Source organism: Ananas comosus, linkage group 5 (assembly GCF_001540865.1).
Source record: "Ananas comosus cultivar F153 linkage group 5, ASM154086v1, whole genome shotgun sequence".
NCBI classification, from domain to species: Eukaryota; Viridiplantae; Streptophyta; class Magnoliopsida; order Poales; family Bromeliaceae; genus Ananas; species Ananas comosus.
The window spans coordinates 2,589,377-2,602,765 of NC_033625.1; the positions used below are offsets into that span (position 1 = coordinate 2,589,377).

Genomic DNA, 13,389 nt, shown 5'->3' on the forward strand with positions numbered 1-13,389 from the left:
AATTAATTGCTACATATCTGATAGAGTGCTTGTTTAAATTAGATTCATTTTTTTACTTAAATAACTAGGAATTTTTAAAGTGAAAAATATAAGTTGGCAATTTTAAAATGTCTTATATACATTTGAGGAGGCCTCCGTTCATCCATTTAGTGGGTAGGCCTCCGTGCATTTTTCTCATTTAATGAAAATTTGAACTGAAATTATACTTAGATATTCTTGCGATAACAACATTCTAAAAAAAAAATGTATTTTGATATAGATCTGATACAGACTTTGGAAAAAAAAAAAAAAAAAAAGGTTCTTTGATATACTTATCATATCAATATTCCTAAACAATAAATAAATAAATAAAGATATAGGTCCGATAACATATTTGCTTACCTTTTTTTGTTACTGAAAAATTTTCTGTTGGTCTTTGCATTCAGAGAAAAAAATGCTTAGTGTATGTATATATATACACTAGAGTTATTATGTATCCAGAAAAATAAAGATCTAGAATTTGGTAATTTTAATTTTTTTGCCCTTAGATCAAGAATTATAGAGTTGGGATTATAGTGGTCCCACCCTAAGATTTAATGGTCTCCTTAGCGGAATAATATTAATTCAAGAGTTAGAAATGGTCAAAATTTTGATTAAAGATTAAAAATTGAAACCACCAAATTAATGAGTCCATTCTCCCAACCCTTTAAATTGTTATGATTGTGTCCTTAACCTCTTACACAATTTTCAATTGAGTACTTTCGCTCTCAATTGTTGCAATTAGATCCTTAACTTGTTTCATTAGTATATATACATGGTATGATTCATGCAGTCGAAGTACTTGTTAAAAAATAGGTCTTATAAACGCTTAAAATGTAGTGGAGAGGCAGGTTTAAATTATATCTAGATTTAACATTTCATTTAAAATCAAATCTGAAACTCATAATAGTTCATAACATGTCGTCACAAACTTTTAGCAGGTCCAAGACAAGAACTAAGTTAAAATGGGTGGAATTTTGATTCTTTTTCTCCAAATAACACAACAATTTTTTGTGTAAAAGCGTCCGCCGCTCCATATATAGCATATCTCATCGGAAAAAAAAAAACATTTTTAAATTTCTTTTTTGTATGCATATATAGTATAAGATGATAAGTATTTTAATTTTTGATGAATACGTACAATTTTTTAAAATAATATAAATAAGTTATATATGGTGAATAATTTATTTTTAAAAAATATATGAACTATTAATAAAATATATTAACTTTTATTCATTTGAAAAATATAATAATATTTTAGCAAAATTAATATTTTATATATAAAAAAATATATTATATTATATTAATAATATTATATTTTATTATAAGCGGTGTCTTGCTATACCGCATCCGTATCTTACTTTCCAAAAACTGCTAAGTCATCGTGTCCGAACTGTGTCGTATTTCGTATTTTGTGTCCGTGTTTCGTGTATGTACCGGTGATGCCTAACTAGCTAGCTAGCTAGCTAGAGAAAATTGTCGAGCTTTAATCATCTATATATATATATATATATATATATATATATATATATATATATATATATATATATATATATATATATATATATATATATATATCACACACGTAGTTCATCACAGTAGTAATAAGCAGCACACTTTTAATTACTACTTGATATTCTTACTAGCTAGTCAAAGCAGAATACACATCGATCACAACATACATATACAAATGGCTTGATCATAATACGATAATTATTCAAACTTGCGAAGGAACGCGACAAGGTGAGGATCACTTGATCAAATTGGTAATAAACGACGAGGAACTCGAAGCACCTCCTTAATTATTTGTTATATATTGGTAGGGAACGATCGCTTCATATATATATATAGCTAAATCGCAGCTTCAACCTTATGCAGAGCTTCTTAGGCTATCAGATCCAACAACGGCGCCGGCGAGTTCCGTAGGAGCAGTTGATGTGATAGTTGGGTAAACTAGCTGCTTGGTAAGACCGCATAATCCAGATTTGGAAGCGACATCTTTTTCCAATCTCATGAAGCCATTTTCTCCCCAGTTTGTACCCCATGAATTCTTTATTATCCAATACTTATCTCCAGTACTGTTGTCCGCTCCATAACCTATGACAGTGATGGCATGGTTAATCATAACTCCGCAAGGTCCTTTATAGATACCGCCGGTGTAAAGCTGGAATTTCTTATCTGCTTCGACGGCCGCGGCAACCGGTTGCTGCGACACGGCGTTCATAAGTTTACTTTCACTGCGAGGCAGAAACTTGTAACCGGTTATAGAAGCTGCATTGGGCACGATGTTGGAAGCGCAATTGCCTTGAACTTCTTTGTAGGGATACGAAGCTTCCGTTGCCACGCCTTTGTTAGATATGATGAAATCGTAGCCTTTGTGCACCCAGCCTCCGCCTTTGCACCCATAACTAACGCTGCAATCCAGAACCTCCTGCTCTGATAGAGGTATCAGCGATCCTTTTTTAATCTTGTAGATTCCTTCCACCGTCGCAATTGCAGTGAATGCCCAGCAGGATTCTACTCCGAAAACAAAGATTCAATTAATTGTTTAGCATTTACAATAGAAATTATGTCCGTTATTAAGACATAATTATGAAAACATCCAAACAATAGGTTTTCTTTTTCTCTTTCTTTTTTTTCCAAGAGAAAGGTAGCAAGTTGCCTCCTTCCTATATTTTTTTAAAATAAATAAATTTAGAAAGAAATTTAAAATAATTAAATTTTGAATTTGGAATCTCGAATATCAACCGGCAAACTTTTAGCCAACTGCACTAGATACGATCGGCAGCAAAACTAATTAGAAGTTATTACGAAACCAAAACGTACTGCTTCTAACAATCTCCTAAGAAGTGAATTCCCACAGCAGATATATATCCTCTTGAAAAGAGGATGGCCAAGTGATTAACATTGCGGTTTATAATAAATTAATTTTACAATAATTTATTTTTATTAAATTATATTTTATATCAAATTCAATTATTATATTTTTTTTTCACTATCCTCTGCTAATTAATCAAACACAATTTTAACTATTTCTGAGAATAGCAACATTACAAACTAAATATAATTTTATTTTTATTCTTGATTAGCTCTTGAATAGTAAATTATTCCAGAGATAAAAAAAATTTATTCTAATGTTTGTTATCCTGAAACCAAATAGGACCTTATTAGTGCATTCCAATAGCATAGACTACTGTTTTGTAATTAGGTACACTTCTTTTTTCGGGGCGTGCGCGCTTATTTTAGGTCTATTTTTAGGTCAAAAAATGAACTTCTTAATGATATATACTTGGTTGTATTCACCAGTATCAGCAAACAGTAACTTATTGCACAGCAAGGCTAACTTCATTTCATGTGTTTCAAGTACCTTTTCGAGGATATTTATTCACGTGCTTATTTAATTTCAATGCTAGCTACAGTGAAGGTCCGTACTATTCAAAACTTTTCTTGGGAAAAGGAACTCTAAAAGGAGACCATATAAATTTGTTTTACTGATAATGCATGAAATGGTCTCTCTTTTTTTTTTTCCAAAATAAACACGTCCAATTAATTCTTATCACGTACGCTACTACCCTGTGACACTTCATTTCGTTCGAGTACAAGCAAGAATTATTTATTTTAGAAATAGATACAAATTTTGAAATTTACGTTTAGATAAAAATTGAGTTGTTCTCGAAAATAAAAAAAAAATAACGTTTGAATAGATAAGATACAATAAAAAAAATATTGAATAGTTATAAATAGAAAATAATGATATTATTCCTTATATTATATTTAAATTAATATTTTATATTTTATATTTAAATTTTTAAATTTAAATATATAATTTTTAAATTTTTAAATTTAAATTTAAAATTTAAAATCTCGAATTCGAGAGTTTGAGCTAGCTAGGAGGGTCTTGTTCTAATGTTAACTGTTAAATATAAAAATGTTTAAACACCGTTCTCTAACAATTTAAGCTTTTGAGTACAACGGTTGTTTCACATGCTATTAATTTCCTTCCATTTAATTCAAGCCCACGTCATGGCCGATTAAAAAGTCTCGAGCCCAGACGTGAGGGGGACTACTATGCTATCGAAAGCACGGAGCCTTCCGTGCTTCCAGCTCGTTTTCGATGTTGCAACTTTCGAATTGTCGATCGGCTCCGTTAAACTTGATCTAGAGTATTTGGAGTATCTAGAAAATAAATTTTATTATTTTTTGATATCATTTGCCTAGTGATCGAATGGGCTCAAAATCAACAAATTTCAATGGCCGTAGTGTGCTGTTTGCAAGTTTAACGGTGTAGAAATATCTAAATCACGTGAAATTTTGATAGAAAATTCTTTATACTATATAAAACAAGATCAATATCTTTGATTTAAAATTTTAATGTCATATTATTACATTTTGTAAGATTTTTATTTTCAGCCGTTGATTTTGAGCCCCTTCGTTCACTAGGCAAATGATATCGTAAAATCATAAAATTTATTTTCTAGGTACTTCAAATACTCTAGATCAAGTTTAACGGAGCCGATCGACGATTCGAAAGTCGCAACATCGAAAACGAGCTAGAAGCACGGAAGGCTCCGTGCTTCCGATAGCATAGTAGCCTCACTCTATATATATATATATATATATATATATATATATATATAAATAATACGTACTTAACACTTCTTACGGTGTATGCCTTATTGTTTGACTTTTATGATAACATTATAGTCCCTCCAATCTATACTTTGAGGCACTGAGGACATTTTACGTTCTCAAATTATGTCAACGGCGCCTCTGACTTCATATTTAGAGGGACTGATTTTATGTTCATGGCATGTCATGTTAGAATGTCGCTTATCTTTAAAAACTTAAACTTACATGTGAAACTAGCTAGTTGCTTTACAAAAGGACACTGCTTTAATATATATTACATTTAACATTTCTTACCGCATCACTTAATGAATGAAGCAGGTAGCAGCTTGCTACCTATTTCTTAAAAAAAAATACTTCTTACCGCATGTGCCTTGTTGTTTGACTTCAGTGACGGCACCATGGTCCCTCCAATCTATGCTCTTAGGCACCGCGGATATATTTACATCCTCAAATGATGTCAAGGTCAATGTCTCTGACTTCATTTTTAGAGGGACAGATGTACCGGTGTACTTAGCTAGAAATTCATCAAATGTCATATCAGCAAATTGGTTAGTGCCGAGAGTGTACGAGTTCCCGCTTCGATTATTGAAGGATTCGATATAGTTCACGTTATCCTGAAATATCTGGAACCGCCGCCACTTCTCCGCATCGTCTGTATAAACACGATGGAACCGAGCCATCCATTCTTCGAACCTCCGCATCATGGGATCATCCGGTAGGCTACGAGAAGCTGCCCGTGGCGAAGCCAACATTACAGAAACAACCATGTAAAATAACACAAGTTGAAATTTGGAACCCATAATATCACCTACACTTTGGAATGGTTTAATTTCGTTTGTGTGGATGAGCTCCTTGCCAAATCGAGCTTATATAGAAGTTCGTGACTACAACTAGAAGCATTAGTAGGAGATAGATGCTGTGGAAAATAATGGAAGAAAAATAATCGAAGGGCCTATTGAAAGCGGCCTTTTGGCCGGTGACAATTAGTTGAGGAATCCAAAGCTCGGTAGATATTTAACAATTAGATACCTGGATCAAAATCCTTTGAACAATTAGATGTTTACTGCTATAAGCTAGAACTTATAGAAACAGCACAACGGTAAAATTTTCAATGAGTTGTATAGATCATCTGAAAAAAAAGCTCGAGTATCTCACAATAATGCACTAATGTTGTTTAAATTTTTGTAACCGGAGGTTTCAATTTGGGAGATCAATTATTACTGTGGGCCTACTCAGCCCTAGTAATTATAACCTATATTTGTTTTACACGTAACTTCTATTATACATTCAATAAAACGTGTAGGTAATACCCTGTACATTCCTTTCACAAAAAAAAAATCACAAAGCTATAGATTATTTTCAATTCGATCACAAAACAAGTAAAGAAATATGACAATATTTGAAACGAAATCTTTATGGCCCAATGCTTGCTCTTGCAAGTATGAGTAAATAGAAATAGAATTTGTGGCAAATAATTGATTGTTTTAACTGTGTGCGTGCGTGTGTGTATATATATTGGATCCCTTAATCAATTCTATACGTTAAATTATGTTATTCTATCAACTATCCACTAAATCTTAGGAGACTACTATCATTTCAAACCTACAATTTTTTATCTTAAGGGTTATAAAGTTAGTGGTAAAAAAGTACAAATATTATTAATATTATTCCAACACAATTATATAAATGTATACGCATAAATTGCACCTTAATTTCCATGATTAGATTAATAATTATATATTGTGATGATGTAATTATCGACTTTTACATTCTTGTTCGATTTTCTCTTCAAGGTGACCGCAAAGCATTGCTCTTATGGCTAGTCCTTAATTCACATCAATCATTATAATCATCTAGCTTCCATGATTCATAAGTTTTTTCGATCGACCCGACTTTAATTTTATGTGTAATTTAAAAATTGTTAGTGTTATTAATTTAAAAGATCAATTTAATTAAGAATCTGCTTATGAATAGTCTTAAAATTGATAACTATGCTGTGATGGATACAGATTATGTTTTTTTGAGAAAAAGATAGCATACTATTAATTTCGTTTATTATGTGGAGCGTAGAGCTTATAATAATTGAACCCATGCGTTAATGCGTTGTATCCAAAGTAGGAGAAGGACTAGGTGANTATATATATATATATATATATATATATATATATATATATATAGAGGTTGAGTAGTTGATAGGCGTTTGTCAATTGGCAGCTGCATGTGTACCACAATCTGACCTAAAATTGATTTAGGTACATAAATAGCTCCTGTATTGTAAAAGCTCTATATAAGGTAAATTCACAAAGCCCTCTTTTACATTACCCCACGTCTCAATTACCTCTTAGTAATCGAATTGTTGGTATATATCTTACTACAGAGATTGCAAACCCACCATTCTAAATCACGATTTCGAATTGCTCATTCTGATATCCACCGATTTCTTATCAGAATAGAAAAAAGTTGCAAACTGATGGAGAATTGAAAAAAAAAGGGGCATGCACATAATTAGATTAGAAGAGCATGAGCGATTCAACAGGAACGATTCAACTAATCCTGTGTAGCTGTGCAACTTTCCACAATATATGCCCCATTAATTTTAGGTAATTTTAAAGGAGGCACATTAAGGTCGAGGGAACTGGTGTCAATTGCAAGTACTTGGGGGATTATCTGGCTTAAACACAACAGGAGTATTTTTTAGAAAATGGAGGTATTGGTGGGAATAACCAAGAATTACTATTCTCGGATAAAAAATTAGTGTTTGGGTATAAAAGGGGGATAAGGGCCTATTCCTATCACTATGTAGCCTAATTTACTATCTAATTAAATGAAGCAGTGGCATGCTACTATTTCTCAAAAAAAAAAAAAAAAAAAAAAAAAAATAAAAAAAAAAAAAAAAAAAAAAAAAAAAAAAGGGTAATTTTTACTGAAACCAAATTCACCTTCTGTTTCTCTTTTCTCCTTTTCTTTTTCTTTTCTTTTCTCTCGTGTTTTCTTGTAGACTTCCTTAACTGATGTCGAAACACTGTATTTTATTTTTAATTAATTGACGATTTTTTTTTCCTCTTTCCAAAAGGAAAAAAGAAAAGAATCTTTAAACTAAGATGTATGAATTTGGTTTCAAGGTAAGGATGAGGATTAAAATTTTCATTATTTTACCAAAAAGTCTCCACCATCCTTATATTTTTTGAGCAAGAGAAATAAAAGAAAGTAAACTTTTCTATAAGTTTTTTGAGAAATTAACTCAACTAGAAATGCGAAACAACTAATTTTTAAATTTAGAATCTTTGGTACCAACCATTAATTAGTCTCAGATATCAATTATTAAATCTTTAACCAATTTCACTAGATACAGTCAGTACGTAGTAGTCTCTATCTGCTTATTGATGTGATGAGATAGTGTGTTGGATTAATAAAGTAAATTTTGGACGAACCCTGAATTTTAGCTTGCGGTCGTAGTTTCTACTTATAGCCTTCTGTGTGTGCGTGTTAATGTCTAACGTGAGTTGGACCAGAAATAGATAAAAATTATAGGACTCAGAAGACAAAACCTTCCACTAGGCTTTTCTAGTATACCAAAGGAACAAATTAAACGATCTTATATAGCAATATGAATAAACTTCTCCTATATAGATATAGTCCATATTTTTATCTGTGTTGGAACCCAATTAAGTAATTTACATTAACCTCATCCTACAAAATGAGATATAAATAGTTCACAGTAAGTAAACAGCTCACTTCAACTAATACTTGATATTCATGTCAAATTAAGCTGAGTACCCTCGCACAAAGTACAAACAGTGGGATAATTAATAATACATATTCAAACTCGGAATACGAAGCAAGTAACGAGCGAGGGAGAGAACCATGCACACAACAGCCCTTTTTGTGACTTAATTACAAGCTTATACAGGAGCAAACAAGCACTTAATTAATTAGATAGAGCTAGTTATGCTGTCCGATCCCGTGTCAGAGAGTTCGGAATGAGGCATTGATGTGAGAGTTGGGTAGAGGGCGTACCGGGCAATACCACATAATCCAGAAAATGATCCGGATTCTCTTTGCAGCCTTATGTACCCAGCTTCGCCCCAGTTTTGGCCCCATGAGTTCTTTATGATCCAAAATTTGTCTCCAGTCGTATCGTCTTCTCCATATCCTATAATCGTGATGGCATGGTTAATTTTGGTTCCACAAGGTCCTTTAAAGATACCACCGCGGTATAACTGGAAGTTCTTATCGGCATCGACTGCAGCAGCAACCGGTTGCTGCGACACAGCATTCATAATGCTTCTTTCATTTTTAGGAAGAAATTTATACCCAGTAATGTAAGCTTCATTGGGCACGATAGTGGCGTCGACGCAAGTGCCTATAACTCCATTATAAGGATAGGAAGGCTCAGTTGTCACTCCTTTATTAGCTATGATGAAATCGTATCCTTTTTCCACAAAGCCACCACGTTTGCACCCGTAGCTGTGACTGCAATCTAGAATTTGTTGTTCTGACACATCTGGCAATATTCCTTTCTTGATTTTGTAGATCCCTTCCACCGTCGCAGCTGCCACAAACGCCCAACAAGAACCTATATATATATATATATATCAAAAGAGAGATTCATATTAGCTTCTACTGGAGAAATTTGTGGATTGCTTAATACCAGAAAACATTCGAACAATTGAGCTTTTATATATAGTTTTTCTATATAAAACCTATATACATTTGCTATGAAAAGAGAAAATTTTCAATCACTGGTTGTGACGGAAGGTTAAGCTACTAAAGAATAGTACTCTCAATCTCAAAAAAAGTATTTTTTAACCTTTATTTTCGACACTTCCCTTAAATTTAGATTCAAGACAATTTGGTAGGCCCAAAAACATGAAATTGAATTAAATTGGAGAAAATTAAGGAGTACACTGGGATTTAAATTTGCGGTCTTTGATTGTAATACCATATTAAACAATCAATTGTCTCTAAAAGCTTAAAATTTAAGATTTAGTAGATGATTAATTGGGTGTTTCACAAAATTAAAGTGCTTTTACATATTATACTGAACATTTCTTACTGCATGTGCCCTGTTGCTTCACTTCTGTGACAGCACGATCATCCCTCCAATCAACACTTTGAGGCGCCGAAGACAGGTTTACATCCTCAAACGACATCAAGGGCTCCGACTTCTGATTTGCAGGGACAGATAAACCAGTGTATTGAGCCAAAAATTCATCAGTCGTCATATCAGCAAACTGGTTAACACCGAGAGTGTACGAGTTTCCGCTGCGGTTATTGAAGGTTTCAACGTAGTTCACATTGTCTTGAAATATCTGAAACCGGCGCAGCTTCTCGACATCGTCATTGTAAACTCGACCGTTCTCGGCCATCCATTCTTCAAACCGCTTCATCATGGGATCACTGGGTTGGCCGCGAGAAGCTGCCGATGGCGAAGCCCACATCAAACAAACCATCAGGTGAAAAACCAGTAGGTGAAACTTAAAAGCCATAGCACTAAATAGCAGCAATACTTTGGAATGGAAACTACAAGAGTTTTCGTTGGTGAGGATGAGGTCCTCGCATAGAGTTTTTATAGAAGTACGTGGCTACTTGTTGGAGCATTATGAATACAGATCGATGCTGGGGAAAATAATTCGAGGAAAATAATCGAAGGGGCTGTAGTTGAGGGATCCAAAGCTGGGTTGATCCAAATCCTTTTATAATATCATAATTTTACGTATATGCCATTATTAGTGCACAACCGACCGAACGGGTTGGTGAGTTACCAAATTAAAGAAAAGTAGAATCTGTTCAAATTATTTCAGGACCGTTCCCATTATTCAGCGTACGTAACTAATTATATATGTGGTATGCTCACAAGTGATTGAAATTATTAAGCAAACAATGTATTGAGAACCCCTCATACATGAATTATGAGATAGTGTGTTGGATTAATAAAGTAAATTTTGGACGAACCCTGAATTTTAGCTTGCGTACGTAGTTTCTACTTATAGCCTTCTGTGTGTGTGTGTTAATATCTAACGTGAGTTAGACCAGAAATAGATAAAAATTATAGGACTCAGAAGACAAAACCTTCCACTAGGCTTTTCTAGTATACCAAAGGAACGAATTAAATGATCTCTTATATAGCAACATAATTAAACTTCTCCTAATAGTCCATATTTTTATGGGTAAAATTATATTGTTACCTCCTGAACTTTTAGCAAAGTTTTCACTTTATCCCTCGAACTTCTAAAATGGACATCTAATACTCTAAATTCCAATATTTTGTTCATGTTACTCTTTCCGTTAGTTTTTTCATCAAGCTCCGTTAACCGGAAACTGACGGAAGGGATAAAACGAATAAAATATTAGAGTTTAGGGTATTAGATGTTTATTTTAGAAGTTTGGAGGGTTAAGTAAAACTCGCCAAAAGTTCAGGAAATAGCAGTGCAATTTCACATATGAAAAATTAAGGACCTATTTAGCTCCTTAAAAAATAGTAGAAAACTATTTTTTGCGGAAAATTTTTTTGTGAAAAAAGAGAATTTTAAATTTTTATTGTTTGCTTCGACAAAAAAAAAAAAAAAAAGTTTTTCATTCATGCATGTTTGGTGACAAGAAACAAATGACGAGAGAGTGAGTGAGTAATAGCTTGCCAGCGCGATGCAGCATAGCGTACGCAGCAGCCGTAACTTTCACGCGTGATGGGGCAGTAGTTTGTGGACGCGACATAGCCATAAGGCAATGGTGGCGCGGGCAAGATGCAGTCGGATTGGTGGCAACGATAGCAGCAGAATGCCGATGTAGACGGATAGGGAGAGAGAGATGGTAGACACCGCCCGTTGCAATTACGAGATAATGGGTAGAAAGTAAAGAAAGATTCTTTTTTTTTATATGAGTGTAGCTATCATACATTTATGAATATAAACTCTTTTATATTTATAAGCTTTTTACCATTAAATCTATTTCTTAATTATTTTCACTCGTTAGATCATACTATTTAATTAATCACTCATTCAACTTTAGGAGGCCACCATCATTTCTAACCGCACAATCATTTATCAACCGGTAAAAAATTTAGAAATACAAAGAAATCTATACTTATAAGAGTATAATAGTACTAATCCTTTATATATAGGGTTAATTTTATACAGATCCCTACAAATATAGTGAATAACAAATATATTCCTACAAAGTTCAATTTTCATATGTTGTCCCTACACCGACCGTCCTTAGAGCAAGTGGCAAAGGGTTTGGTGGTTGGTGCTCGAGACCCAAATTCGAATCCTTGATTCAGATTTCCAACTAAGTTTATTTCTAAATAAAATAAACGAAGCGGGTAACATATGTTGTCCCTACAAATGTTCTGATATTTTCAAATATATTCCTCTGATTTATTGCTTTTAGAAAACTGTTTATATTTTCAATTTTGCCATCACAAATATATCCCTTCAAAAACTATAACAAAATAATATAAAAGGGTAAAAATATTAAAAGCTAGTTAGAGTTAAATATTTAATCTATGGTTAACTAAAATTTTCTAACGAATTCTACTGGTAGGGACATATTTAAAAATATCATGATTTTGTAGGGACAATATATGAAAATTAAACTTTATAGAAGTATATTTACCATTCATTATGTTTGTAGGAATCTGTATGAAATTAACAATATATATATAGGACGGGTTCGGATTCGGGTCGAGTATAGTCAAAATCCATATCCGAATTCATATCAATTTTCCATCAAGCTTCGTTAATCGGAAACTGACAGAAAGAATAAAACGAATGAAATATTAGAGTTTAGAGTGTTAGATATATATCTATTTTAGGAGTTTGCAAGGTTAAGTGAAACTTGCCAAAAGTTCAGAAAGTAGCAGTGCAATTTACCCCGTAGAACTCTTGACTATAAATTATTTTATTATAATATGTTACTTATAAATTGACTATTAACCCTCAACTTAGTGATCATGCTTGATTTTGAATTTATATATATTTTTTATCCTAAAATAAATTATACCATAATTTATCCTACATTTTATTGTAGTAAAATAAAAACGAAAAAAATGAATTAGAGTGGCTTAAAAATAAGAAAAGTGCGATACTAATTACCTACGATACTCGAACACTCTACTATCCTTATTTACTCGCTAATATGGTTGATTTACAATAGGTGTACTCACTCAGATATAGATATTTTAATTCTTAGTTAATTTTCTATACTACTCGTTTGTCCTTTTTATCTTTAGAAGTATTGTTATAAAAAATGCATTTATTTTCTGTAAAATTATGCAATGTAACTTTATTGTAGTCTAAAATAAAATTTGTGTACTTCATTTCAGCCAATTAAAAATTTTTAATATAAAAATATAAAATAATATTTTATAATACTTTAGAACAATGTTTCTAAAGTATGATAAATTATGATATGATTTATTTTAGTATAAAATATATATATATATATATATATATATATTCAAAATCAAGTATGATCACTAACTTGAAATTTAGTAGTAAATCCATAAGTAACATATTATAATAAAATAATTTATAGTTGGGGTAAATTGCATTGTTACCTCCTGAATTTTTGGCGAGTTTCACTTAACCCCCCAAACATCTAAAATAGACATCTAACACCCTAAACTCTAATATTTCATTCGCTTTACCCCTTCTGTCAGTTTCCGGTTAACAGAACTTGACGGAAAACTGACGGAAGTGGTAACATGAACAAAATATTAGAATTTAGGGTGTTAGATCTCCA

At 32.5% G+C, this 13,389-nt stretch overlaps 2 protein-coding genes across 2 annotated transcripts; both read right to left on the reverse strand.

Moving 5' to 3' along the window:
• Positions 1,618 to 5,483, reverse strand: LOC109709936 (fruit bromelain-like). Its single transcript, XM_020232319.1, has 2 exons — positions 5,009 to 5,483; positions 1,618 to 2,535 (listed from the first exon to the last, which is right to left on the reverse strand). Exons 1-2 carry the CDS (start codon positions 5,445 to 5,447, stop codon positions 1,889 to 1,891), a joined length of 1,086 nt encoding a protein of 361 aa, XP_020087908.1. The 5' UTR covers positions 5,448 to 5,483; the 3' UTR covers positions 1,618 to 1,888.
• On the reverse strand, positions 8,371 to 10,245 carry LOC109710672 (fruit bromelain-like). The gene is made up of 2 exons (XM_020233406.1): positions 9,704 to 10,245; positions 8,371 to 9,223 (listed from the first exon to the last, which is right to left on the reverse strand). The coding sequence occupies exons 1-2, from the start codon at positions 10,134 to 10,136 to the stop codon at positions 8,580 to 8,582; spliced, it is 1,077 nt and encodes a 358-aa protein (XP_020088995.1). The 5' UTR covers positions 10,137 to 10,245; the 3' UTR covers positions 8,371 to 8,579.

Coding starts and splice junctions, on each gene's coding strand:
- LOC109709936 (XM_020232319.1), bottom strand. CDS start 5,447: ATGGGTTCCAAATTTCAACTTGTGTTATTTTACATGGTTGTTTCTGTA. Junction 2,536..5,008: donor CAAACAACAAGGCACATGCG/GTAAGAAGTATT, acceptor TTTTCGGAGTAG/AATCCTGCTGGGCATTCACT.
- LOC109710672 (XM_020233406.1), bottom strand. CDS start 10,136: ATGGCTTTTAAGTTTCACCTACTGGTTTTTCACCTGATGGTTTGTTTG. Junction 9,224..9,703: donor GAAGCAACAGGGCACATGCA/GTAAGAAATGTT, acceptor ATATATATATAG/GTTCTTGTTGGGCGTTTGTG.